The sequence below is a fragment of the Polypterus senegalus genome, chromosome 7, assembly GCF_016835505.1.
Source record: "Polypterus senegalus isolate Bchr_013 chromosome 7, ASM1683550v1, whole genome shotgun sequence".
NCBI classification, from domain to species: Eukaryota; Metazoa; Chordata; class Cladistia; order Polypteriformes; family Polypteridae; genus Polypterus; species Polypterus senegalus.
Window position 1 is genome coordinate 121220648 of NC_053160.1, and position 26846 is coordinate 121247493.

General features: G+C 38.0%; 1 protein-coding gene across 1 annotated transcript in view; it reads right to left on the bottom strand.

The window, feature by feature from the left end:
• Positions 1 to 26846, bottom strand: part of dkk2 (dickkopf WNT signaling pathway inhibitor 2) — a 106562-nt gene that overhangs the window by 18649 nt on the left and 61067 nt on the right. Inside the window, exon 3 of the mRNA XM_039759215.1 lies at positions 6871 to 7017. Within this exon, the coding sequence (XP_039615149.1) occupies positions 6871 to 7017 (147 nt within the window). The remainder of the gene's footprint in view (positions 1 to 6870; positions 7018 to 26846) is intronic.

Consider the following 26846-nt stretch of genomic DNA (forward strand, 5'->3'; position numbering starts at 1 on the left):
AAAACAACAATACAAATTTCCATACCGGATCAGTCGAGCCCCGGCTTAACAACAACCACCACCAGTACTTTTAGCCAACAGGGTGCTGGAGGAAATTGGGCTATGTTGGCCGAAGCAGAAGAAGGAGAAGAAGAGGGGGGAGATGTGTCCGAAGGCAGGAGGAGAGGAGGAAGGTAGAAACTTTGAATGTTGGCAGTATGACTGGCAAGGGAAGAGTTAGCAGATATGATGGAGAGAAGGAAGGTTGATATATTGTGCATACAAGAGACTAAATGGAAAGGGAGTAAGGCCAGGTGGATCGGAGGTGGATTCAAATTGTTCTATCATGGTGTGGATAGGATGAGAAATGGGGTAGGGGTTATTCTTATGTCAAGAGTGTTTTAGAGGTGAAAAGCGTGTCTGATAGAGTAATGATTATGAAGCTGGAAATTGGATGTGTGATGATGAATGTTGTTAGTGTATATGCCCCGCAAGGTGGTGTGCAATGGATGAGAAAGAATATTTTTGGAGTTATGAACAGTGTACCCAAAGAACAGAAAGTGGTGAAGGGAACAGAGAAGATGAGGAGGTGAAGGGTAAGTGTGGTGTTAAGGAGAGGAATGAAGAAAGTCAAAGGATAGTGGATTTTGCCAAAAGGATGGACATGGCTGTGGTGAATACGTATTTTAAGAAGAGGGAGGAACATAGGGTTACGTACAAGAGTGGAGGAAGATTACATCCTATGCAGAAGAGTCAATCTGAAGGAGATTGAAGACTGCAAAGTGGTGGCAGGGGAAAGTGTAATTAAGCAGCATAGGATCTGGTCTATAGGATGACTTTGGAGATCAAGAAGAGGAAGAGAGTGATGGCAGAGCCAATGATCAAATGGTGGAAGTTGAATAAAGAAGACTGCAAGGTTGAGTTTAGGGAGAAGGTGAGACAGGCACTGGGTGGCAGTGAAGAGTTACCAAACAGTTGGGAAACTACCACAGATGTAGTAAGGGTGACAGCAAGAAGAGTGCTTGGCATGAAATCTGGACAGGGGAAGGAGGAAAAGGAAACCTGGTGGGGAAATAGGAGAGTATACAAAGGAAGAGGATGGCAAAGAAGAAGTGGAACAGTCAGAGAGATGCAGAAAGTAGACAAGAGTACAAGGAGATAAGATGTAAGGTGAAGAGAGAGGTGGTGAAAGCTAAAGAAAAGGCATATGATGAGTTGTATTAGAGGTTGGACACTAAGGAGGGAGAAAAGGACCTGTACTGATTGGCTAGACAGAGGGACCGAGCTGGGAAAGATGTGCAGCACGTTAGGGTAATAAAGGATAAAGACGGAAACGTACTCACAAGCAAATAGAGTGTGTTGAGCAGATGGAAAGAGTACTTTGAGAGGCTGATGAATGAATAGAACGAGAGAGAGAAAAGGTTGGATGATGTGGAGATAGTGAATCAGGAAGTGCAACGGATCAGCAAGGAGGAAGTAGGGACAGCTATGAAGAGGATGAAAAATGGAAAGGCCGTTGGTCCAGATGGCATACCTGTGGAAGCATGGAAGTGTTTAGGAGAAATGGCAGTGGAGTTTTTAACCAGATTGTTTAATAGAATCTTGGAAAGTGAGAGGATGCCTGAGGAGTGGAGAAGAAGTGTACTAGTGCCGATATTTAAGAATAAGGGGGATATGAAGGACTGTAGTAACTACAGGGGGATAAAATTGATAAGCCACAGCATGAAGTTATGGGAAAGAGTAGTGGAAGCTAGGTTAAGAAGTGAGGTGATGATTAGTGAGCAGCAGTATGGTTTAATGCCAAGAAAGAGCACCACAGGTGTGATGTTTGCTCTGAAGGTGTTGATGGAGAAGTATAGAGAAGGCCAGAAGGAGTTGCATTGCACCTTTGTGGACCTGGAGAAAGCATATGACAGGGTGCCTCGAGAGGAGCTGCAGCATTCTTCGTAATGAAGAAGTTGGGATGGGCCCAGAAGTACGTAAGAGTTGTACAGGATATGTATGAGGGAAGTGTGACCGTGGTGAGGTCTGCAGTATGAGTGACGGATACATTCAAGATGGAGGTGGGATTACATCAGGGATCGGCTCTGAGCCCTATCTTATTTGCAATGGTGATGGACAGATTGAAAGACAAAACTAGACAGGAGTCCCTGTGGACTATGATGTTTGCTGATGACATTATGATCTGTAGAGATAGTATGGAGCAGGTTGAGGAGACCCTAGATAGGTGGAGATATGCTCTGGAGAGGAGAGGAATGAAGGTCAGTAGGAACAAGACAGAATACATGTGTGTAAATGAGAGGAAGGTCAGTGGAATGATGAGGATGCAAGAAGTAGAGTTGGCGAAAGTGGATGAGTTTAAATACTTGGGATCAACAGTACAGAGTAATGGGGATTGTGGAGGAGAGGTGAAAAGGAGAGTGCAGGCAGGTTGGAATGATTGGAGAAGATTGTCAGGAGTAATCTGTGACAGACGGGTATTGGCAAGAGTGAAAGGGAAGGTCTACAGGACAGTAGTGAGACCAGCTATGTTATATGGGTTGAAGACGGTGGCACTGACCAGAAAGCAGGAGACAGAGTTGGAAGTGGCATAGTTAAAGATGCTAAGATTTGCACTGGGTATGACAAGGATGGATAGGATTAGAAATGAGTACATTAGAGAGTCAGTTCAAGTTGGACAGTTGGAAGACAAAGTCAGAGAGGTGAGATTGCGTTAGTTTGGACATGTGCAGAGGAGAGATGCTGAGTGTATTAGTATATTGGGAGAAAGATGCTAAGGATAGAGCTGCCAGGTAAGAGGAAAAGGGAAGGTTTATGGATGTGGTGAGAGAGGACATGCAGGTGATGGGTGAAACAGAACAAGATGCAGAGGACAGAAAGATATGGAAGAAGATAATCTGCTGTGGCAACCCTTAATGGAAGCAGCAAAAAGAAGAAGAAGGACAAATAATAAAGTTCCATTTATTCTATTCTAATAGTTATATTGATTGTCAGCTCTATATTTAATTCAATTTATATAATTTCAATTTATCAATTTATATACTATATATATATAAATGTATGTATATTATATACATATATATATATATATATATATATATATATATATATATATATATATATATAGTTTTTGTGAGACAGGGTTATGATTAGTAAAAAAATACCTGCTTGCCTATCAAGTATGCTTTGAAAGTTTACAAATGCTCATAATTATGCTTCTGTATATAAACGTTTTTTTAAATTTGCACTTGTCGAGAATGAATGATTGCTTGTATTTTCAAATTACAGGCAAGTGTGCCTCTATATATGAATTTCTATGCTTCCTTTTTCTGTTTGGTTTCTTATTACAGATCACTGTTCTAAACTGGGATGTGACCAGTAAGCATCCTAATTTGTATCATATTCCATATAAATCTAGTGTCAGTTTTCAAACACTGATCCATGATTCATTATGGCTTTATGAAGTAGGCAATTACAGTACACGCATAGCGAGTCAATAATAACATGAAAGCTAAACTAAAGTGTCAAAAGAAGACAATGCTTTGGCAGAACTTCAGCACTATATAAATGTTTATGAAAGGAGAATCATAGCATTCAATGGTAAATTCATCATTATAGTGCACAACTTTACAATTGATCAAAATTGGATTTCTTTTCACCTATAATTTAAAGGTAAATGCACACAACCAGAAAAATACTGTCTGTATGTCTGATGTCTAAATTTATGAGCAGTAATTCTGTTAGCAAGCTTGCTTAATGTATATAGATACCTATAAAAAGAGAATCTGCCATTCCTTCATTTCTCTTGATATAATATAACATTGTATTTTGATAAAAACTCACTAGATGCTGAAATGACTAAAGCATTAAAGTTTAATAGGTTTTGTTTTCCATTTGCATGGTTACGTTGAGTAGTAAAAAGCTGCCTGGCAATGAATCACTCGACACGTCTGTGTTTAAAGAAATATAAAAATACCACCTGAAGTGCATTTTATAGATACAGGAGATACTTTGCAAAAACATTTTACTAAGGAAAAGATTAGATCATTAAATGTGCTATGTGATAAGAGCAAACTAAGTGGTTTTGCTTCCACCTCATGCAGTGCTCTCTGCTACAGGGATACCGGTATAACTGTAACTGTTAATTAATATTACGGTTCAGAGTTGATGTCAGTAGAATAATGTGCATTTATTTCAGTAAGAATGTGTGCAAGAAAATAATAAACCTATCACCTCTGTTTCTGTAGCACTTGCGCTAGTGAGAATCTAAATAATAAGAGGTCTATTAGTCTAAACTTTCCTCTACGTAGTATCAGACTCTAGGTTCTCCTGAGAGAATTTTTAGGCACTCCCGGGCCATCCAAGAGATATAATCTCTCCAGTGTGTGCTTGGTCTGCACTGGGTCTGGTCTCATTGAAGGTGCCCTTGGAATTTACCCATCATTTTTGGACAAGACTCCATACTGAAGTTATTTTAGTTCACAGCAACTACAGTTCCCTAGGTGGAAACTATGGACCTTAGATTGTGATTATCATCTTGACTGTTTAATAGTTGGTTGCAAACTGTGATAGTGTGTACTGGACAAAAAATGCAAAATCACCCACAAGCCAAAGAGGTGCAATCCTTTGGCCTCCAAACTGTATCGAATTTGTGCTATTTTTTTTTTTCTCTGAAAAAATCACAAAAATGGGAGGAAGACAAGGTGCACCCTTAGTCTACTTCTTTATCCAACATAAAGAAATTTAGTTAAATGCCAAGAATGTTGACCACTCCAGATCTGAAAATACAATACAGGACACAAATGGCTTGCAAAAATGAGGCGGAACTCTGAACTTTTTCAGCACAAGACTAGATACTTTGTATTACATGGTTACAGGCATTTTCCAAGTCAATAAAACATATGCAGACAAGATTAGAATCATCTCCCACATTGGAAACACAACCTCTCATCTTTCTTTTTGAAAATGAAGACTAATTTTCCAGTTTTCCACACCACATTAACTGTTGCAGTCTTTCACACGACATTGAAGTGGTGAATTAACCAAGACTCTTCAACAGCATGCATTGTAATAATCTCAGCCACAGTAATGGATCCAGCCCCACCAGCTGCTTCCAGAATGGCCACTTTTGAAGAGGGTGTTTCTTCTGGGTTCAGAAGTTCCTTATTTAGCTGTTTTCTCCCTTGAAATATCTTCCAGTCATTGAGAACATTTCCTTACACTTTGTAGACACTTTCCTACACTTGCAAACAAATAGCATGTGCAGTATGCAATTGCATACTTTTTGTAGTTTGCTCTGTGATTAGCTACAAGCTATTTAAATGTACCTGAAAGCCATTCACCAAGGAGACCCCAAAACAGTACCATAACTAGACAATCACGTTAACTATAAGTGGTGTCTCCTTGGCTGCCGGATCATCTGCTAAAAATGTCTGATTTGCCTCCAGCTTTCTATTGACTGTTCTGCAGTAGAAATGTCCTGGAAGTAATAACAATAAAAATAGTAATAACAAGAATAATTCTTTACATGCACTTCAACCACCACCAATATGCAGCATCCATGTGGATGATGTAAGGGCAGCAATTTTGTGTCTGTACATTCACTGCACATTAGCCATTAGGTGGTGAAGTGCTGAGAGAGATAGCCAATTAAAGATAGAGGATGGTCAGGGGTCCAGAATGACTAGGCCATGGTGGCAATTTAGCCTGAACATTGGGATACACCCTGATCTTTATAAAGGATGCCAGGGATCTTTTCTATATAATCATTTCTATAGCAGGTTTCCGACTCACTGCACTATGGGTATTGCCAACAGGGTAAGCACTCCCTGATGACCTCACCAACACCTCTTTCAGCAGCAACCCTAGCTTTTCCTAGATGATCTCCCATTCAAGCACTGGCTCGACCCACATATGCTTAGCTTTGAGTGGATTACCTGTTCTGAAATGCAAAAGTTATGGCTGCTTGCCATCAAATACAAGAAGAATTAATAAAAAACTGAAGCATATGTCAGGCAATCCTTGGACACCCTCACTAACTTTTAAGTGATCACTTGACAATTCAACATCTACCTTAAGCTGAGTGTCCAGAACAAATTTTGCTTCTGACCAGATAACACAATTACACAGTTATTCATTGACCTGCTATGATATTGGTGAACTTATAAGTAATATTTAAAATCCATTATGAGCACATCAATCCACTTTAGTTCAGACATGCTTTGAAGTCATGATTTCTGAAGTCTTGTTTTCACAAGAATCAAGAGAGTAGATGGTACATATTTGTACACGGCACCTTCAGTCTTTATCAGTGTTTTTTTACTGTGCCTCCACTGAGGTACCCACATAATGGTCTAAATATGTTTAGAGTAGAAATGAAACTGTTGTAATCACAATAAATCGGACTATATCTTACTGCTACTTTTCAACATTCTGTATTGGCTTTAGCTCCTCCTTTGCCATTTAAGTGACAATTAACTCCTGACAAAAACAGTTTTGTCTGCTTGAGCCTAGTCTGTCTATATATGTTACTTCATTTACCAGGCCTATAGAGGGGTAAAATTATTGATGAAATCAAACAAAAAACAGTTTACCCTATCATTTTGATAAACCATATCCTGATGTGGTTAACGTGGTCAAGTATAACACAATTCTAGAAAGAAACTTTACTCATACTATTGGCAAAACGCAGTTCAAATTATTTGGCATTTTGATTTTGGTGATGACATGGAGATTAAGTGGACAGAGATAAATTAAAGTTGAATTGAAAGTTTCATCAAAAATGAAAGAATAAGGACAATGCAATGGAAGAAATGATTTGAGTGTTATGAACAATATAAAGAAGACTGAGAGTATTAACAATGATATTTACACTAATTTTCTTAAACTCACCTTTTACGTGCGGTAACTTTGATTGTGTTTTTCCTATGTTTTGCCACCCCATATCTCTGGTGGTAAGCTGCCCATTCTTTTTGTTATGACCATCTATAACAGGAATGTGAGCAGTCAGAATACTTTCCGAATTTGCAATACAGATACCTGAAAGAAAAAAAAAAAAAGCAGCTATTACATAAAGCAGCAGAATGTAAAAAATAGACTAATGCTGTTTTTTTTATCAATATTTAAAATATAAATGCACATAGAATTTAAATGAAAACTACTCATTTTAGCATTCAATTTTAGTGAATTATCTTCATAGTTACTCAAGGTAGAGTGCTAGCTTCAGTTTTAATTAATTATCCTTTTTATAATAATCACCATAAACCTAAAGTGTATATGAAGGCAAGAGAAAGTGAGATATTACAATCCTAGAAGGTTTTGTCAGTCACATAAGAGTAATTGCAGGTGCACAGCAAAATCACCAATGTTAAATTTACATTTAATGTACATAAATGTTGACCATGTTTCCACATATATACTTGGAAGGGTTACTTTAAAACTCATAGGGTTAACATAATATTAGCAATTTTGCTGTGTGGATGATGGGTACAAAAAAGACATGAACTGTACTTTGTGTGGTTCCTCCATCCAGCATGTATCAATTACTGGACTCATTTAGATATTTTTTCTTCTTTCTAGCATGTGTTCTTACAGAAATCAGGCTGACCATTTCTCCCCTAAAAGCACTACAGACAACTTGTTTTTCTAGCAGAGTAGGGACCACTTCCTTAAGAATCAATTAATAGTGCAGTATTCCAATGTTGCTTTTTTTTTTTTTATTTTGGCATGCCAGTGGCATTTATCATTTATCTTATTATTTATTTTGATCAAAACAGTACTGAGATAAAGGGCATTTTTAAGAAGATCGGCTTGAAGTAAAACTAGAAGGTTACAAGAAGTTTTGATTTAAACTTTGCAGCTTCTGAAAATGTCATTTATTTTATTGAAATATTTCATTATTAGGTGGCACGGTGGCACAGTGGGTAGCGCTGCTGCCTCGCAGTTAGGAGACCCGGGTTCACTTCCCGGGTCCTCCCTGCGTGAAGTTTGCATGTTCTCTGCGTGGGTTTCCTCCCACAGTCCAAAGACATGCAGGTTAGGTGCATTGGCGATTCTAAATTGTCCCTAGTGTGTGTGAGTGTGCACCCTGCAGTGGGTTTGTTTCTTGCCTTGCGCACTGTGTTGGCTGGGATTGGCTTCAGCGTACCCCTGTGACCCTGTGGTTGGGATATAGCAGGTTGGATGATGGATTTCACTATTACACGATGTCCAACATAAAGTATACTTAATATTTAGTAAGTGTTATTATTAAATTGTTATTGTTTTAAAAATAAAATTACATATAATGCAGCAATAGAAATCCTATTTTTTTACCTCAAATAAATGTCCCCAACTATGCTCCAAATAATTATTATTACTTTGCTGTTTTTTGATTGGAAAATATTAAGCCTTTATTTTACAAGATGGTCTTTATGAATATATTGATAGTAGATATAAAAATTGGACTAACGCCCCATCCATGATCCTGACTTGAAAACAGAAGATTCACTTGCACCTACATTTTGTAACATTTATTACTAAAATAAAACAAAGTTTCTGTTTTAACAATGTGTTTACACAGATTACTGTAGAAACGGAACACACATGAAATGCATGTTTTCCAAATAGCGATCTATTATTTCCACTATAAAACTCCAGTAGTTGAGTCACTCCCAGATAATCAAATAAGGCATGAGCTGGGAAAACTTAGTGAACGTTCTGTGACGGTGGGGGATGGAATAGCCAGCTGCTTGCTGCTCGTCTTAATCGGCACATTTAGAAGACAAAGGACGCTGGCGGAGAGGTGAGAACGGTTTTAAGGTGGGCCGGATCTACGAGTTTTTTCATAGACTCTGGTAATTCTAGTGTTAACACTCTAAACCTGGCTTTGTTTGTTGTTTCAAAGTCACATCTTTCATACTAGTATCAAGGAAGTCAGCCATTGCATTCCTTAGTGACTACATTCCCATAGCACTCACTCCTAATATGATGAATTGTCTTGAGAGTTTTTTCAAGGTCCACATAACATCCAGGCTCTCTCCCATACCAGATCTGTTCCAGTCGGTTGACCGTCCTAATTCCTCCATCACTATAGGCATTGCAAACCATCTGATCCTGACACACCTGGAGGGTCAAGACATTTGTGTTCTGATGCCAATCCTTAAACTTCATCTCCACATTTAACTGTTTAGGGACTGAATATTTTTTCAAAAAATTCAAAAAAATTTTCGGAAAAGCACAGAAAGCAATGATTTCATACATAAATCAATATAAAACATCTGGTGTTGCAGTTGTCATCGGCGTCTGTTTGCTGTTTCTGGCAGCAGGAGCAGCACAATGGCCAGTAGAAATTAGAGGTGGGTTGCCTGGCTGGTTGTCTTCACCCGGTGGTGGCAGGACAAACGTTCTTGTAGGCACATCAGCTGGAGACCAATCAACTCATGCTAGTACCTCTCTTTCCTTTTTAATCTGCATCTCCAGATCACTTCCATCAAAATCGCAGTCCGATAAGTCAAGAGTGCGATTCAGTGATAATATGCAAAACGTTGTCCATGAAATATTGCACTTTGCATATTCGTTTTGGTCTTTTGCCAGATGTTGATGACATTTTAGAGGTTGTTTGCTCTTTGTCACTTACGCATGCGTAGGAAATTGAGGTCAAATCAAAAGGCTAAGTTTTCTTCTAGCAAAGAGAGTTGAACTAAAATGTAATGGCAAGTTTTGTCGCAGTTTACAGCTAATTACTTTTCTCTACCCCTCAAATTCAACAAATGTCAACATTCACCCTGAGAGAGTTATTATAATTATCTCTCAGCACCTCGTGGACAACCTTGCTCTGCAGGGTTTGGAAACTCATGACGCCCCCTTGACACCCCCCAAAATAGGATATTAGATGTCCTGACCAACAGACCCCAGTTATTCCCAGTTAGTAATACATGAAATACCATCCCTTTAAGCACTGGTGTTTCGCCCAAGGCTCTGTCTGGACTGCTCTAATCTTTACCTTGATAATCTATGACTGCACATCATTAAGTTCACAGACAACACAACAGTGACAGGTCTCATCAGTGGTATTGATAAGATGGCTTATAGAGAGGAGGTGAAACAAAGCGTGAATTGCTCTAAGAGCAAGAATGTGACCTTGAATGTTGATAAAACAAAGGAGATCACTGTCAACTATGAAGGACCATGCCATCCAACTTCTCCTCTCTGTCAACAACTCTACTATAAAGTCAGTCAGGAGCACAAAGTTCCTGGGACGGTTGATAACATGATCTCACCTGGGACCCAACACACCTCCTTCCCTATTCATGAAAGGACAGAGGTGACTGCATGTCCTGCAGCACATGGGAAGAGATTGCCTCCCCACTCCCATCCTCAGCATTTTCTACAGATGAAGCATGTATTGACTGCCTGCATCTCTGTCTGGTATCAGGAATGTAAACCCTTTGGCTGGATTTTACTACAGAAACTGGTGAAAGTAGCTGAGAAGCTCACTGGAACATCCCTTCCTAGTAAACAAAGAACTCTACAGCAAACATTGCGAAAACAGAGAGACCACACTTACCCCCAAAATGGACTGTTTGCTCTTCTGCCCACTAGCACACGGTATAAAAGTATATGGTGTAGAGCTGACATATTTCATAAAAATATTGTACCAAAGCCATTAGACTCTTAAATAATAACCATTTTGATAATACAGTTTTAATCTGTTAGTACAAAGCAATATATACAGTAACTCAATCTGTTGGTCATTATCTGCTGTTTAATGCTATTATTCTTGTTTATTTTTGCTGTCCATTCTTGCACATATGTGAACCAAGTGTAACAATATAGTTCTGCTGTGCACTTTTGTGATTGGTTTCGAATGACAAATAAGGTCAAGGAGGGATAGGTCTCTTCCAGGACCAGTTCTAGTTCCAGCAAGATAAGATGGCATGCATGCAATGTAATGTAAACCACTAATTTTTTATCATATTGCTCTTAGAGAATTAGGAATTATTGTTAAATAAAAGCTATCTGAAAGATAAGGGAACATTTTATTCAAATTATGTCTTAGGACGGGATACATTTTATAACCTAAACTTACTAGTATTAACTGAGAATGTTGAAAAGCACTCTAAAGATACATTAGTACATTTAAAACAGCAAAATAGAAAAAAAAAACATAATAACATTTGCAGAAACAAACATTGTCCATGCATTGAATCAACTGTCCCATTATGAATGTCATCATTTTAAGAATCTTAATCTTTAATGTTTAAAATTTTAAAATAAAAAAATTCTTGTCCTATTTTTGCATTTTCAAAATGCTTATATTAACTTTTTAATTTTTAGCATTTTCAGATATCCTGCATCCTGTGATTGTAGAGTATGTTCTGACATATAGTTCAGTGAATAAGTTAGATAAGGCCAAAGGAGGGCTGACAACTTTACAACAATGAGAAATTGACATTGACTCTAAACTTAAGTTTAAACTGAAATAATACAATTGTATACATTATTTTTCTGTTTTGATTTAACCAATTTTACTATTTAAGTTTTCTTTTACCTAGATTGTGTTATTGAAGCAATTCAGTTTTAAAGACAGTTAGTCTGAATCAGTCTATGAATGATATGAATCATTTTCCATGCACAGTTATAATCTTACTATGCAAGTTTCTAAGCCACTTAATCCAGATGAGTGTTTTTTGTCTGATGCGGGCTGGAGTCTATCCCAGCTAGCATAGGTCACAAAGCAGGGATAAACCCTGGACAGGGCGTCAGTCCATCATAGGTCCAGGATGATATTCAAGTTGAAATGTTTCAAAATTAAACTGATACTGTATGTCACAAATAACATTTAACTTAAACAAATCTCATGTTTTATGTACAGAAAAGGAAAATATTATATATATTTACACAATATATATACATTAAATAAAATAGACTAATGAGGCATAGTACTTACAGCAAGTCATTGTCCACAACCAAAACATGTAATTACAGGGTGTTTTAATGTGTGTATTTTAAAGAGGTTACACTCGGGCTACGTAACATACAGGTCTGGACCATACAAACAGAAGAATGTAACACATTTATAAAAGCAGATCAGACACGTAATCATAGATTTACTACAGGGGTTTTAATCTACAGTGAAGCAAATGAAGACCTGAAATGATGAAGGGAGTGAGTAAAGCTGACGTCAGCTTTTTACTTCAAATGTGTTATCTTTTCTTTGTTGACTTCACAGAAGTAATCAAATAATTCAAACTACTACTTACTGTAATATTGTTTTATTTGACTACTGCTGTTGTTTCAAGGGTGTTGGAGTATTGAAGAAATACTTGATCATATAGTATAATGAAAATGTTCCTGTAATGTGGGGGATCATGTGGCTCCTGAGGTTATCAGACATCATTCGACTCCTACCTAAATACGCCGAGAGGCTGCTGCTGCAAAGTCTGTGTTGCGACTGGAGGAGGGATTGCAGGAAATACAAACAGATGTGGTTTCAAAGAGGTTTAAATATTAAATGGTTGATTGTGCCTTGTCCTTCCTCCTGAACCCTCATTATTAAGGATCTGATTATTTTCTTTCACAACAAAGATTGGAAATATAAGAGACCAATTACCTAAAAAAGAAGCACCCTATTGGACCTTTTCATTTCAACACAAGGTGAACTTCTATATTGTTCTTTTTCCTATTCTTCTCTACCTAGACAAACGCAAATTTGAAGAACACATTTGTGCATCATTTTATATTTAGTGTGCATGTACAAGTTCAAATGTAGTGTACACACTATCAATAAATTATTAAGTTTATTGCACAGCACATTTTTCAATGACAGTTCTGACTGAATGTAGGCAATGTGTACATTTATAGATTGGTAGAATTAATATAAATCCATTCTCTGGAGGCTTATATGCTGTATCAGTGAAATGATGATTAGGAAAATGTGTCACATTGTTTCAGTAACCTTTTGCTTTCCTAACACTGAGCAAAAATAAAATAAAATCTGATGGATTACTTATTGTATGAAATGAGAAAATAATGAAACACTGAGATGGACTGGCGCCCTTGTCCAGGATTTGTTCTGCCTTGTGCCCTGTGCTACCTGGGATAGCCTCCAGCACCCCCTGTGACCCAGAGCTGGATTAAGTGGGTTAGAAAATGACATGACATGACTACTGAAATATCTCTGTGCAAAACTGAGGTAAAAATAAAGTTGTGTAGAGACTACTTGAATAAGCTAATCAGAGAGCTGTTATAACATTTCAAAGTGGAGAATGTGTTATTTCATCACATTACAGTTAGAGCTTGACATGACCTGAACTTATAGTTAGGATGTTTGAATTTTGGGAATAGTGAAGCAATATGTACAGCACTCTGTGGTTGCACTTAGTGAAGAGTGCTATACAAACTTAAAACAAATTGAACTGTTTATTAAGTTACCTTAACTTGTTAAGTCTCTATTGTAGGAATAAAGCTGGACAGTTTAACATCTGTAGCAGAGTGACGGGCACTCAGCAAACTCCTCTCAATCATGAAGAATCCACTGCATCCACTTAACAGTGTCATCTCCAGGCAGAGGAGTAGCTTCAGTGAAGACTTTTGTCACTGTCTTGCTCCACTGACAGACTGAGGTGATCGTTCCTCCCCTACACTATGCGACACTTCAATTCCACCCAGGGGAGTAAATGCTAACATTATTCAAAGTTATTGTCTGTTTTTACATGCATTTTTATTACTCTTTAATTTATTTTTTTTTTTGTATCAGTTGTGGTCCCCGGCCGGGGCTGGAGCCCGGCCAGGACGCCCAGGAGGACGTGAGGAGGGCTTGTGCCTTCTCCAGACCGTGAGGGGCGTCCGTCTTGGTGTGCCTCCTCAAGCAGGGGCCTCTTGGGTACAGGGCTTGGAAGCCCAGCCCTGTAGGGACCCGTGGCTACCGCCAGGTGGCGCCCCAGTGCCTGTTTATCCCAGGAGCCCGGCACTTCCGCCACACCAGGAAGTGCCGGGAGGAAGACGACCGGGGAGACACAGATGGCTTCCGGGTGCACGGCCGGCACTTCTGCCACACAGGGGTGTGGCCGCCGTTAAGTGCCGGGAAGCAGCTGGAGCCCATCCGGCTCCCCATAAAAGGGGCCCTCCCTCCAGTGATTGGTGGACGTCAGGAGGCAGTGTTGGCGAAGCTTGAGAGAGGACAGGAGGCGGCCAGGAAGGCACAAGAGACGGTGGGCCTGGACATTGGGGAAATCGGTGCGAGAAGGCACTGGGGGTGCACGTGAGCATAAAAAACTGTACATAGTGTAAACGGTGTGATGGGTGAAAACATGTTGTCTGTCTGTCTGTGGCGGGGCCAGCGTTCACACAGTATGATGCTGCTGGATTATATGAATTTCCCCTTGGGATTAATAAAGTATCTATCTATCTATCTATCTATCTATCTATCTATCTATCTATCTATCTATCTATCTATCTATCTATCTATCTATCTGTTTTTGTAATAGTAAGTAAACAGCATGAAGGGGGCACACTCTGGAGTGAATTTTATCATTTGTGGATGCACATAATAAATACTTTATGTTGTATTTCTTTATTTTTTTTCTTTTAACTTTTATGTCTATTGTTACATTTTTTCATCTACTAAACAAACAAAGCCCAGTTTATTGTATTCCTTATAAATAGGCCTTTCCAAATAAAATTAAATGTGGCTATTATACCAGTAAGAATTTATTAACTTCGAGCTCATGGAGTGATGAAGACAATGCTTATTAATGCATTTCAAATCTGCATTTAAATAACAGTATATTCAGTTTGTGCTCAGATTAATTTTGTAAACAGTATTTTTTTCCATTCTGTGTAAGTGATTGACATTTGCAAACAAAGCAAAAAGAGAACAGCCATTAACTATTGGCAAAAGTCAAGTTCAGCCATTTTCAGATTTGAGTTAAATTCATTGAACTAAATTAAATTAACCTTCCAAAAACAATACTATTGAAGTTAATAGCACAGTGAGTCAAAGCAAGTTAGAAATTATGCAATGGGATTGTACAATAGTACAGTTAAAGCGCAAGACAAAATAAGATTGGGCAGCATAGATCTTTAAAAGATCCTGCAAGGGATTTGCATCCAGTATCCTAGGTTTACATTTCATATCAGGTTGCTCTCTGTGTACTTGTGCTCTGAACATTTTTCCTGAATATGTGACATTTTCACTTTCCAGTGATATCTTAAAGAGATAGTAATGTAGTTAAATGGCAAATTAAATGAGCCCTGAGAAAGTGGGTGTGTGGGCGAGTGCTCCCTGCAGTAGACTGGCTCACCCTCTCAGTGGTGCAACACAATTGGTCCTGCCAGCTATCGGTTTCAGACCATGTGACCATGAATGGGATGAAGCATGTTTTAAAATGTTACGTTATGCATATTATATATTGTATTCAGAAGTAAAAATGATTAATTATTATAAAATATGCCACATGTACAGTATTCATTCAGTAGTTTGTTTAAGGATATATCACATTGATTGGTGTGTATTTTGAATAGAATGCACTACTATTCTGCTAAAGGAATGTGAACTGCTTTTGTCCAGCTTATGTTCAGTTCTCCTTTTATGGTGCAACGTCTTCACAAATCATGGAGAAGAACTTAATTTCACTATTTTATGTCACTTATTTCAGTGACATAGCCTTAAAAACAATCTATTTAGTTGTGAATGAATATATCAATACCCTAAGTTAAATGATAAAACAGAGCACTGCACTTAATACTGTATCACCACCTCACAGCACTTCAGTTCTGGTTTATAAATTGGATTTTGGTTTTCTTGTTCTTAGACTATAAATGATTTCTTCACTAAACTGAGACTTCTTCATAATAGGCAAGACATGGATTTTTCTAGCACTAAACTAGAAGATTATTTTCACTTTGTGAGAGACTAATAAGACATATAAAAATAAAAAGCAATATGTGGAGTTTTTAAGAAGAGTGATTTAGTAGGTTAATGAATCCTTTAAGAAACAATTTGTCAATACAAGCAAGCAACATTTTCCCTAATGAGCTTGTATGCATTATGTTCTTAACAGTGACCAAAGTTAATTACCACTATTTAGGTTTGAAAATGATGCAGCTTTTCTGGATGCACTTATGGACAACTACAAACACATTGAGATCATTCAACAAATATGGTATACAATGCTGGAAATTGGCCCAGTATCTAATAAAGTTACCTTTTTCTTTTCTGGCCAAGGATTATCTGCTTTGTTCAGCATTTCTGTGGCTTGACTTCAGGATTGAAATTTGTGTTTAAAATGCTTACAGACGAGACAAAAAAGAACTGCCTTTTAATCATCACTAATTACTGATGAGAGAAGCTATTTTTAGCACTGATGGAGGTCAATTGCTAGAAAAAGGCACTCATACCACAATAACCATGTTTGGCTCTCATGTGGTCATTGCAGATGCTGTCCATCTTCTGCTGTGCAACTATGAATTCAGTTTTGTTATGCAACACATTGCTCAGGTGAGGGGCATCCTCCATAAAAATAAGATGTTTTCGATATTATATGCTCTGAGGTTTATTGGATACAGTAAATATACAATAGACATGCATTCATATGTTATAAAGTAACATAAAGTATTAATATTTCTACATACGCTAACATTTTATACTTTTGAAGCATGACATTGGACAGTGGTGGCATGTTGCATGTTGATTAGCACATGCAAGTAAGAATTTCACTCTACTCTGTACACATGACAGTGATAATTATCAATAACACTGATGATTAATTTGGATATAAAATTTAGATTACAGGTTGTTTTTTTGTTGCTGTTATTGTTTGTTTTGATGTTTGCAGAGCTTAGTCTACTGTGCACTAATAATGTAGCTTCTGTGCTCTCAGTGGATGTGTATCTAATGAGGTTCTAGATAGACAGATAGAACTTTATTTGTCCCCAGTGGGAAATTTGTCTTTTTACAGAAGCTCTTTAAATAAATAAATTACAAAAATAAATAGATTAATCCGTGTGTATATATATATATATATATATATATATATATATATATAGTCAGATAGTATATATATATATAGTCAGATAGGGGGCGCTATCGCTCCCTTGAACCCTTGTCAAAGACGTCAGACACCAGATAAAAGTCCAAATATTGACTTTATTAATACTGCACAGTGCACAAAGCACCCTCCTCTCCACAATACTCATTAAATCACTACAATAATCACTAATAAACAATCCTCCACTCCCAGATGCGTTGCCACCCTTCCACCCAGCTCAGCTCGCCGTCTGGGGATTTCCCATATTCTTTTATAGTCCCTGACCCGGAAGTGTTTCCCATCCTTCAGTCCATGATTCCTTATCACTTCCGGGTCAGATAAAAAAGTCCTCTTCCTCATCCTGGAAGTACATCACTTCCACTGTCGCTTTGCCTATGATGCACTTCTAGGTTATAGGACACATGTGACTCTCTGGGCCTCCTCTGTTGGTCACTGGGGTATCCAGCAGGTTTGTAAGGGAAAACTCCATAGTCCATGATTTCCTGCTGGTATCCAGGGGCCTCATGTACTGTATAAACGGTGCGTACGCACAGAAATGTTGCATAAGAACTTTTCCACGTTCAAATCGCGATGTATAAAACCTACACTTGGCGTAAAGCCACGCACTTTTCCATGGTACCTCATGCCTTGTCGTACGCAAGTTCTCCGCTCGGTTTTGCAAACTGGCGGCACCCAGCGTCAAAGCAATGGTACTGTTCTTGTGTGATTACTCATTATTTTCATGACGCGGCTTTATAAATACACAGAAACTAACCACATATTGTTTATTAGTGTAATGCATCTGATTGTAATTAACTCGTAACAATATAATGGTCCAGGGAACAGCCATAGTATTCCAAATACCATAACTGCTTTAGCGTTGTTACTCTCACTTCTTCTTCTTCTTCTTCTTTCAGCTCCTCCCGTTAGGAGTTGCCACAGCGGATCATCTTTTTCCATATTACTCTCACTGCACAACTCGGAGTATTTATATCACTGTATCTGAGTGTGAATCACAGCAGCAGCTGATTGGAAAGAGAATTATCGGTATACAGCTTCAAGGACACGCTGTCTCAGCCACTGCAAAACGTTTTAAAGCCTTTCCTGTACGGACCTCGTGGTTCAGAAACAGTTTAATCCCAAGAACTTTAAATGCACTCAATCAATTGCTCCTTGTAGAACTGTTTGTACTTATAAGTACAATCACCCCACTGTAAACTTGCACTACAGTTATAATATCTCACAACCTGAGCCACTTTATAAAGCGTATTTACATATGATGACGATATCATTTTTAAGGTGAAATGCAGCAAAATATGTTTGTTAAATTATACACATAAAACTTTAACTTCATTTAAATAATCTATATTCTTCACTGGGAGTGTCGTGAAGGATAGAATAATTAAACATGTACTACGAAGATATTTCAATGTTCTTTAAACGTTTTGAAGAATCGGCGCTAAGCTTACAGATGGCTTAACGTCTATTACAGAGCTGATTGTGTGGCAATCGGTTACTTGGGGAAAGAAAAGCAAGGACTCTTGGGGCGGCAATATATATTGAATATAAAACAGAAAGAGAAAATAACAACACAGCAGCGACAAATTTCGACAAAAGATAAATGCTTGTCATGAGCACGAGGCTCATGAAACACATGTTTAATAATGTGCTTTAGCTCCTATCATCATGAAAATGACATCACGTATACATCTCAGTATTTTAGTTATTCAGAGAGCTGTAATATCACAAATGTAATGGACTCTGTGTCCAGTTGGAGGAAGAGAGCCAGTTTAAGAAGCAAGTAGTGATTCACACACATAGATCACATAAGTAGAAGATCAAATACAAAACAAAGCATTTAACGTGCTACTTTAATTACGATGTAATTTTGAGAAACTGGTTAATTAAACGATTTTAAGATGAAGTTTATAATGTTCTACTAAATGACAAAATAAACTACGTGATTAAAGTGGAAAATTCGAGATTAAAGTTGACATTTCATGCTTTTTCCCCACTGTGTGCCTTTTTTCTCTGTACCCTAATAAGCTTTCATATGACACTCAGACAGTGGGCTTACAACTCTTCTTTTCACGGCAACTTTGATATGTGACTTCTTTTTTATTTCCGGCACTGTGCGATTTTGTGAATGTGAGCTTTCAAGTTTCTCCAACACGCTATGTCACTCGATCAACTTCATTTTGTTGATTATACCACGGTTTATTTGAACAAATAGTATTTTTTCCTTTGCCTCCACTTGGTGTTCGCTGAAATTCTTATATTTTCCCCATGCTTTTCCCATTGTCTTTTCACAGAAGGCTGCGCTTAAGGGCAATTTATATTGATTTGCATATTCAAAAGGCGTAATTCTGGGAGGATTTGGGCGTTACAAAATGCGCGTGCACGAGCGTTAGTTTTCACGCTGATCGGGATTTATGTAACGAAAGAACGTGGAAGTTGGAGTACGCACAGATTCCTGCATCTGGATTTTTCTGTGCGTAAGCACATTTCGGCTTTTGTGCTTACGCCATGTTATAGTGCAAGTTCTACGCACGGCATTATACATGAGGCCCCAGGTCACCTCCATGCTGCAGGGAGAGCTCCATCTGGCGGCCTGGGGGTATTGACTGGGATGACAAACTGGCCATAGACCACTATATATATATATATATATATATATATATATACACACACCAGCCACTTTATTGGGTACACCTGTTCAGCTGCTTGTTAATGCAAATATCTAATCAGCTAATCACATGGCAGCACTCAATGCATTTAGGCATGTGGACATTATCAATATGACCTGTTAAAGATCAAACTAAGCATTAGAATGAGGAAGTAAGGTGATTTAAGTGACTTTGAATGTGGCATGATTGTTGGTGCCAGATGGGCTGGTCTGAGAATTAAATAAACTGCTGATCTGCTGGGATTTTCACACAGAACCATCTCTAGGGTTTACAGAGAATGGTCTGAAAAAGAGAAATTATCTAGTGAGCAGCAGTTCTCTGAGTGAAAATGCCTTGTTGATGTCTGTGGTCAGAGGAGAATGGCCAGACTAGTTCGACTGATAGAAAGGTAACAGTAACTCAAATAACCACCACTCATTATAACTGAGGTATACAGAAGAGCGTCTCTGAATGCAAAACATGTGAAACCTTGAAGTGGATGGGCTACAACAGCAGGAGACCACATTGGGTGCCACTTCTGTCAGCTAAAAACAGGCAACTGAGGCTACAATCCACACAAGCTCACTAAAATTGGACAATAGAAGATTGGAAAAACATTGCCTGGTCTGATGAGTCTCAATTTCTGCAGTGACTTTCAGACAGTAGGTTCAGAATTTGGTGCCAACAACATGAAGGCATGGATCCATCTTGCCTTGTATAAACGGCTCAGGCTGCTGGTGGTGGTGTAACGTTGTGGGATATTTTCTTGGAACACTTTGTGCCCCTTAGTACCAACTGAGCATTGTTTAAATGCCACGGCCTACCTGAGTATCGTTGCAGACCATGTCCATCATTTTATGACCGCAGTGTACCCATCTTCTGATGGCTACTTTCAGTGGAATAACACGCCATGCCACAAAATTCTAATCATCTCAAACTGATTTCTTGAAAATGACAATGCGTTCTCTGTACTCAGATGGCCTCCATGGTCACCAGATCTCAATCCAGCAGAGCTCTTTTGGGATGTGATGGATCAGGGGATTCACATCATGGATGTGCAGCCAACAAATCTGCAGCAACTGCGTGTTACTAGTATGTCAATATGAATCAATATCACCGAGGAATGCTTCCAGCATTTTGTTGAATCTATGCCATGATGAATTATGGCAGTTCTGAAGGCAAAAGGGGATCCAACCTGGTACTAGCAAAGTGTACCTAATAATGTGACCAGCGAGTTCAATATCTTAATCAATACTTTATTTAAATCAGTTAACATTTCATACTATGAGTGGGTAGGATAACCACCATATCATCTTTAAAAGCCTGATGGGCTTCTTTTGATAAAAAGCGCAGCTTTTCTTTGGGGTGAAGTTTAAAAATCCATATGAACAACACACCTACTTCAGCACTAAGGGTGAGTAAAGCATTTTAAAAACTTAAGAAAAAGAAAAACAAAAGTAGATCTCTGCCCTCCTCCATCTAGTGTTTCAATTCATGTCATTTCTATCAGCGGAAGCACAGAAATAAAAAAAATTTGGTTAACATATTTTGCAACTTTTGTTTTTTTATTTTTCTGTGTTTTTATTTCATTGTTTAAGGACATTAAGTTAAATTCTTCTTTTACCTGGATGTAATTAAACCTGTTAGATTTTTTATTTTTTAGTAATGGTACACTACCTCATTAATTTAAACATTTAAACACATAACATAGACTTTGAGTTCAGCGATGCTATGTGAATGATAATAACCAGATCACAATTTCTAAATTATGGTCCACATGCAAATAAACTGCTGCTCCTATAAAACTATACAACATTAAGATGTAAAATCTGAGACAGTCTGTGGGTGCCACTACGTTTTCAACAATGTGTGTACTGTGTGCATCCATCATAAATTATGCTGTTCTTTCTTAACCTATCAATTATTTAATTACAGAAGTGATGTACTGTATTTGATTAATGCTATTTTTTCACACTGTAATTACATATTTATATTTACACAGGTTAATCTATCCATGTGTTCCTACGTAAACCAATCTCAAGATTGTTGGCCCAACGTCTGTCCTGTTAACATTACATATAACTATATGAGCCAACCCTGACAAGACCCAAGTTCTTTACTTTCACACTCATACACTCATAAGAACTCAAAAAGGTTGACAAATAAGGGGAGACCATTCAGTCCATCAAGCTTGTTTGTTTAGCTAACAGCTAATATGTCCCAATATATTATCCAGATTTTTCTTGAAGGTGGTGAAGGTTTCTGCTTTAACTACATGTCTCGGTGGTTTGTTCCAGAGTTCCACAACTCTTTGCACGAAGAAATACTTAGTAGTTTCTGTTTTAAACGCACTTCTTCTTACTTTCCACTTGAACAGAAACAATGTTTATGGATGTACTTTATCAATGCCTTTGAGGATTTTAAATATGTGGATTAGGTCCCCTTGCAGTCTCCTCTGCTCGAGACTAAACAGATTTAATTCTCTGAGTCTGTCACAGAAGGGCATGTCCTTAAGGCCTGTGGTGTACTTGGCTATTTTCCTCTGCACAACTTCAAGTGCTGCTGTGTTTTTCTTGTGTCCGTGTGACCAGAACTACACACAATACTCCATATGCAGTCTTACTAGTGCATCATATAGTTTGAGCAATAAGTTCCTTGACTTATATTCAACAGTTTTTATAACATAACCTAAAATTTTATTCAGGCATTGCTTCCTATATGACAGTGTCTCCCATCTTGTATTTGTAATGGATGTTCTTTTAGGCAACATCTAGCACTTTGTACTTTTCTATTTTAAACTGCATTTTTTAGGTGTTCGTCCAGTATTGAAGGTTTTCCAGGTCTTTTTGATTTTTTTAAGGATTGCTGCTTGCTTAGTGTCTGCAGTCATTTCAGTTTTAGTGTCATTTGTGAATTTGACTAGTTTACTAACTATACCAGAATCAATGGCATCAATTTAAATCAGAAAAAGTAATGGTCCAAGAATATACCCCTGAGAGACTCCAATGGCAACCATGCTCCATTAGCACAATTTGTATGTGCTAAAATGACAATTAACAGTATGTGGACATTTATTAGTTACTTGTCTTTCACCCAAAATTTATTTTATATATACTTTTTATAGATCACACCAATATGACATATTTTCTAAACAGAGAATACACTTCTAAGGTAATCTGCAATCCCTGGCTGATCATCAGGGACCAATACAATCACAAATCAGTATGGTTACTCAAGATCCAGTGTGTCATAGGAGTGGATTAATCCTTTTGTGGTAGTTCAGGTTCCCCATCCCATCAGGGACAATGCGTTGTAGTCTCAGTAGGGTACATAGAAGGACAATCAGTCTGGTCCTGTCCAGTACACTTCAGCAGGAAGGAAAATTTACAAGGACCCCAAGTGCCACTAGGGCGGTTCTGCCTATATGAAATCAGGGATTAATAGTCTTCCAGGGTGTATGAAGTAGTATGGGGCATAATTTAAGAATAGCTCACTTCCCTTGGTCCTGTTAATTGGGAGGTTGCTGGTGATGAGGGTGCAGCTGGGCAAAGGAAGGAAGGAAAGCCAGAGTGTTAGAAAGTGGGCAGGGAGAACACTAATGATAGATTAGCCCTGTATTACTGCTTTTTGGTTAGGCCCAGCAGTTGGAGAGGTTTCTTACTTTTCTTTTTTGTTGTACTTTGCTCTTCTCTGCCATTGCTTATTCCTTGTCCTTGTAATAAAATCACTATGCGTTACAATTTTGGATTCCTGTGTTGATGTTTGGGTTTTTTGAGGGGTTTAGGAACAGTCCATATATATATATAGACCAATTCGGGGTTCTCCAGGGTCTCAGACTCCAGACACAAGTACACTGATTCAAGAACAATTACAATCACACAAAAAATTTTCTTCCACCAGTCTCCTCCAGGCCTTTCATTATACTGCCCCCCTGGTTGGGTAAGAGTCTTCTCTCCAACCCCGCTGAAATGCCAGTCCACCCATGTTGGCACAAGTTGGATCAATGCCACCCATCACAATATATATCTCTCTATTATAAGGAGACTAGGGAGACGAGATGTAACCTTCTCGGAAGACAATTTGACGTGCTGCAAGAAACACTTTAACATCACATGAAGACAATTTGACGTCCTGCGAGAGACACTTTAACGTCACGTGAGACAAGGCAGTGAGACAACATTTAAAACAAGTTCACAGACATCTAACCAAGCAGTTGATGGAATGCTTTTGGCAGACAAACATACATGTGCTCCTAGCTCTTAAAACAACGACGAGCGACAAGCAGAACACACAGATTGCCAGCAGTAGGAAGCCAACAGATGATCCGACTGCTTCTCCTTAGAGTGGGTTCAGCACCCCCAAACCAATTGGCAGAGAAGCGAAGTGGCAAAAAGACAGCTGCTGTACAGGCTTTGATATGATCGATGCAAAGCGCAACAAGCAGAAAACGCAGCTCGCCAGCAGATGATCTGACTGCAACTCCTTAGCATGTGTTCAGCCCCCCCTTCACAACGTGAGCGGCAGAGATACAAGGTGGGAAAAGGACAACTGCTGTACAGGCTTTAAAATGATCAACATGCAGTGCGAAAAAAAGAACACGCAATTCGCCAGCACCAGAAAGACAATAGATGATCGGACGTCATCTCCTTAGCGTATGTTCAGCCCCCCCCAACCCTTCACAACACAACCAGCGTTATACGTCCTGCGAGAAAGATTTAACCATTCCCGGGGCTGGAAATAAAGGACAAGTATTGTTTTTACAAAATTTTTTAAGTAAAAGTGAAAAAAATGCATTAAAGGTATTATTAAAAAGATACAAAGGTAATATATGAGTACAGTGTATGAGTAGCATATCTTTGAAATAAACACACATACTAAGACAGGATATACAGTATGTCCTTGACTTTCTAAAAGAATGGCTCACCTTTCTGTCTGCTTGAGAAAATCCATTAATTAAACTGCACTCCCACTCACCACTCTCCCTCTGTTCATCTATCTTATGTTGGACCGTTGCTCTAGCTCACTTCTAGAGTCTTTACAACTGTGGCAAAAAGCAGTTTTTTTAACAGAATCAGAATAGCATATTTTGATGCCCATGTTATACCTCTGTTTTCTTATAGTCATTTACTAATATGGTTATCATTTCACTTATCTCAGATGCCAACCACTTGTCACCACTTCACATCACTGTGCCTCACTTGTAGTTTCAGCACCCCAAGCATTTCTCATTAGCCCCAACTAGTATTTGTAAATGTGTGTTGAATGACTCCTGCTTTGCCTATTCCTGTTAATGTGTTATTCTCAAACTCATTCTGCTTATGGAAACATATTGCTAGCTGGGAAACTCATTACAATATATATGCACTGTTATTGCTGCAACAAATAGATTTCCTGATTTAAATACTGCATTCAACTATTTGGTGAGACAGGGATGATACTATGAAAGATTTTGAAAATAAATTCTTTTCTAATGCTGATAAAAACTGAAAGTAGATGCATACTAAGTCATTTAGTTTCAGAATCAAATTATTTTTTGCAGAACAGAGTTAATTCTTCTGGTTCTTCATTTAGTGCAAAGTAATAGCACTTTGTAAAGCAGTGGCTTATCCTGCCAATAGTGCTAAAATTACTTTATTGACTTGACTAATAAACCAGTCTTTCGCTTTTAAAAATCCCTGGAGACCTTTTAAAGTTTTTATTCATTTTTTTGCCATTGTATGTGTCTACACTGAAAATAAATATTTTTAGTGAAGATATTGCTTTCAGTTCCCTGCTGTGTGCAGTTTCTTTTTTGTGAGATTATGTACTTTGATGTATGTTTAATTATATTTAAATCTGTGTAGACTTCTTATGTTACAGTAATATTTCTCTGGCTGGAATTTCACTTTCAAGGACTGTAAATTACCTTAATGATACTGCTTTTAAATATTTTTATTATAGCCATTTACATTTCTCATTCAAACAAAAGCCAAGATAAGCTGAAGGTGAGATATTATGCACATTAATATTATATATTCAAATTTTAGTGCCAATGTTTGAAGTTTTCAAGTTTCCTTAACTTTATTTATCCCTGGCATAATGTTTTAAAATGATATTGCCAAATGGGCATTTGTGGGCCTTTAAGTAAGGTCTTGAAAGTCATTTTATCTTGCATTTTGTCTTAATATATTCATTAATCTGTGGTGGGCTGGCGCCCTGCCCAGGACTTGTTCCTGCCTTGCACCCTGTGTTGGCTGGGATTGGCTCCCGCAGACCTCTATGACCCTGTGTTAGGATATAGCGGGTTGGACAATGACTGACTGACTGACTATTCATTAATGTTTACAATTTTGTCAAACTGGGCCTTCTTCTGTGAATATTTTCTACTAGGTTCCATTTTTAAAATATATCTCTTTCATAGATAGAACAATTGACATGTCTATGTGAATCATTCCATTATTTTGGTGGAGTCTGCTCATTCACATTTATCAGAATGATGCGCTAATTCTCCAGGTCTATGATGTTCATTTACAGTATTACTGCATAACTGATCTGTAAGTGTCACTTAACTACTTTTTATTTTAATGTCTTCATCTTATTTATAGTGATACTATAATACTGCTTTGCTCTCACAACATTTGCACAGAGTCTTTACATTTCTCAGCTATAGTGCCTGCCTGTTTAAACAGAGCAGTACTACTAATTATGACTTTCTATACATAAACTATAATTTCAATACCTGCTTAAACTAATTCATCTATCCGTCTATTTTTTAAAACCCTATTAAAGTTCAGGGCCATGAGGAGCTAGTATCTATCCTGGTAGCATAGGGCACAAGATAAGAACCCCCCATTAATAAACTCATTACAGGTCAAAATATGTAAACTCCCCACAAGCAGTGCCTGAGCATGCATCCTAACCTGGGATTCTGGGGCTGTTAGGCAGCATTGCTGATCATTAAAGTAATGCAATTTCTGTTTTATCTAGTTTATGGCACTCTCTTCTTTTTACTAACAGATGGATCACCTACTGTATGTTTTTGAATTATATCAGCATGATATACTTTATGAATGCAACATGTCTACATATACTGTAGTGGATGTATTGTTCATAATCAGGTCAAAATGACCTGGCATTAAAACAAAACTTTTCATATTACATTTTTTATTAACTAAAATAATAAAACAAAGGAAGAAAATCAAACTTTCAAAAG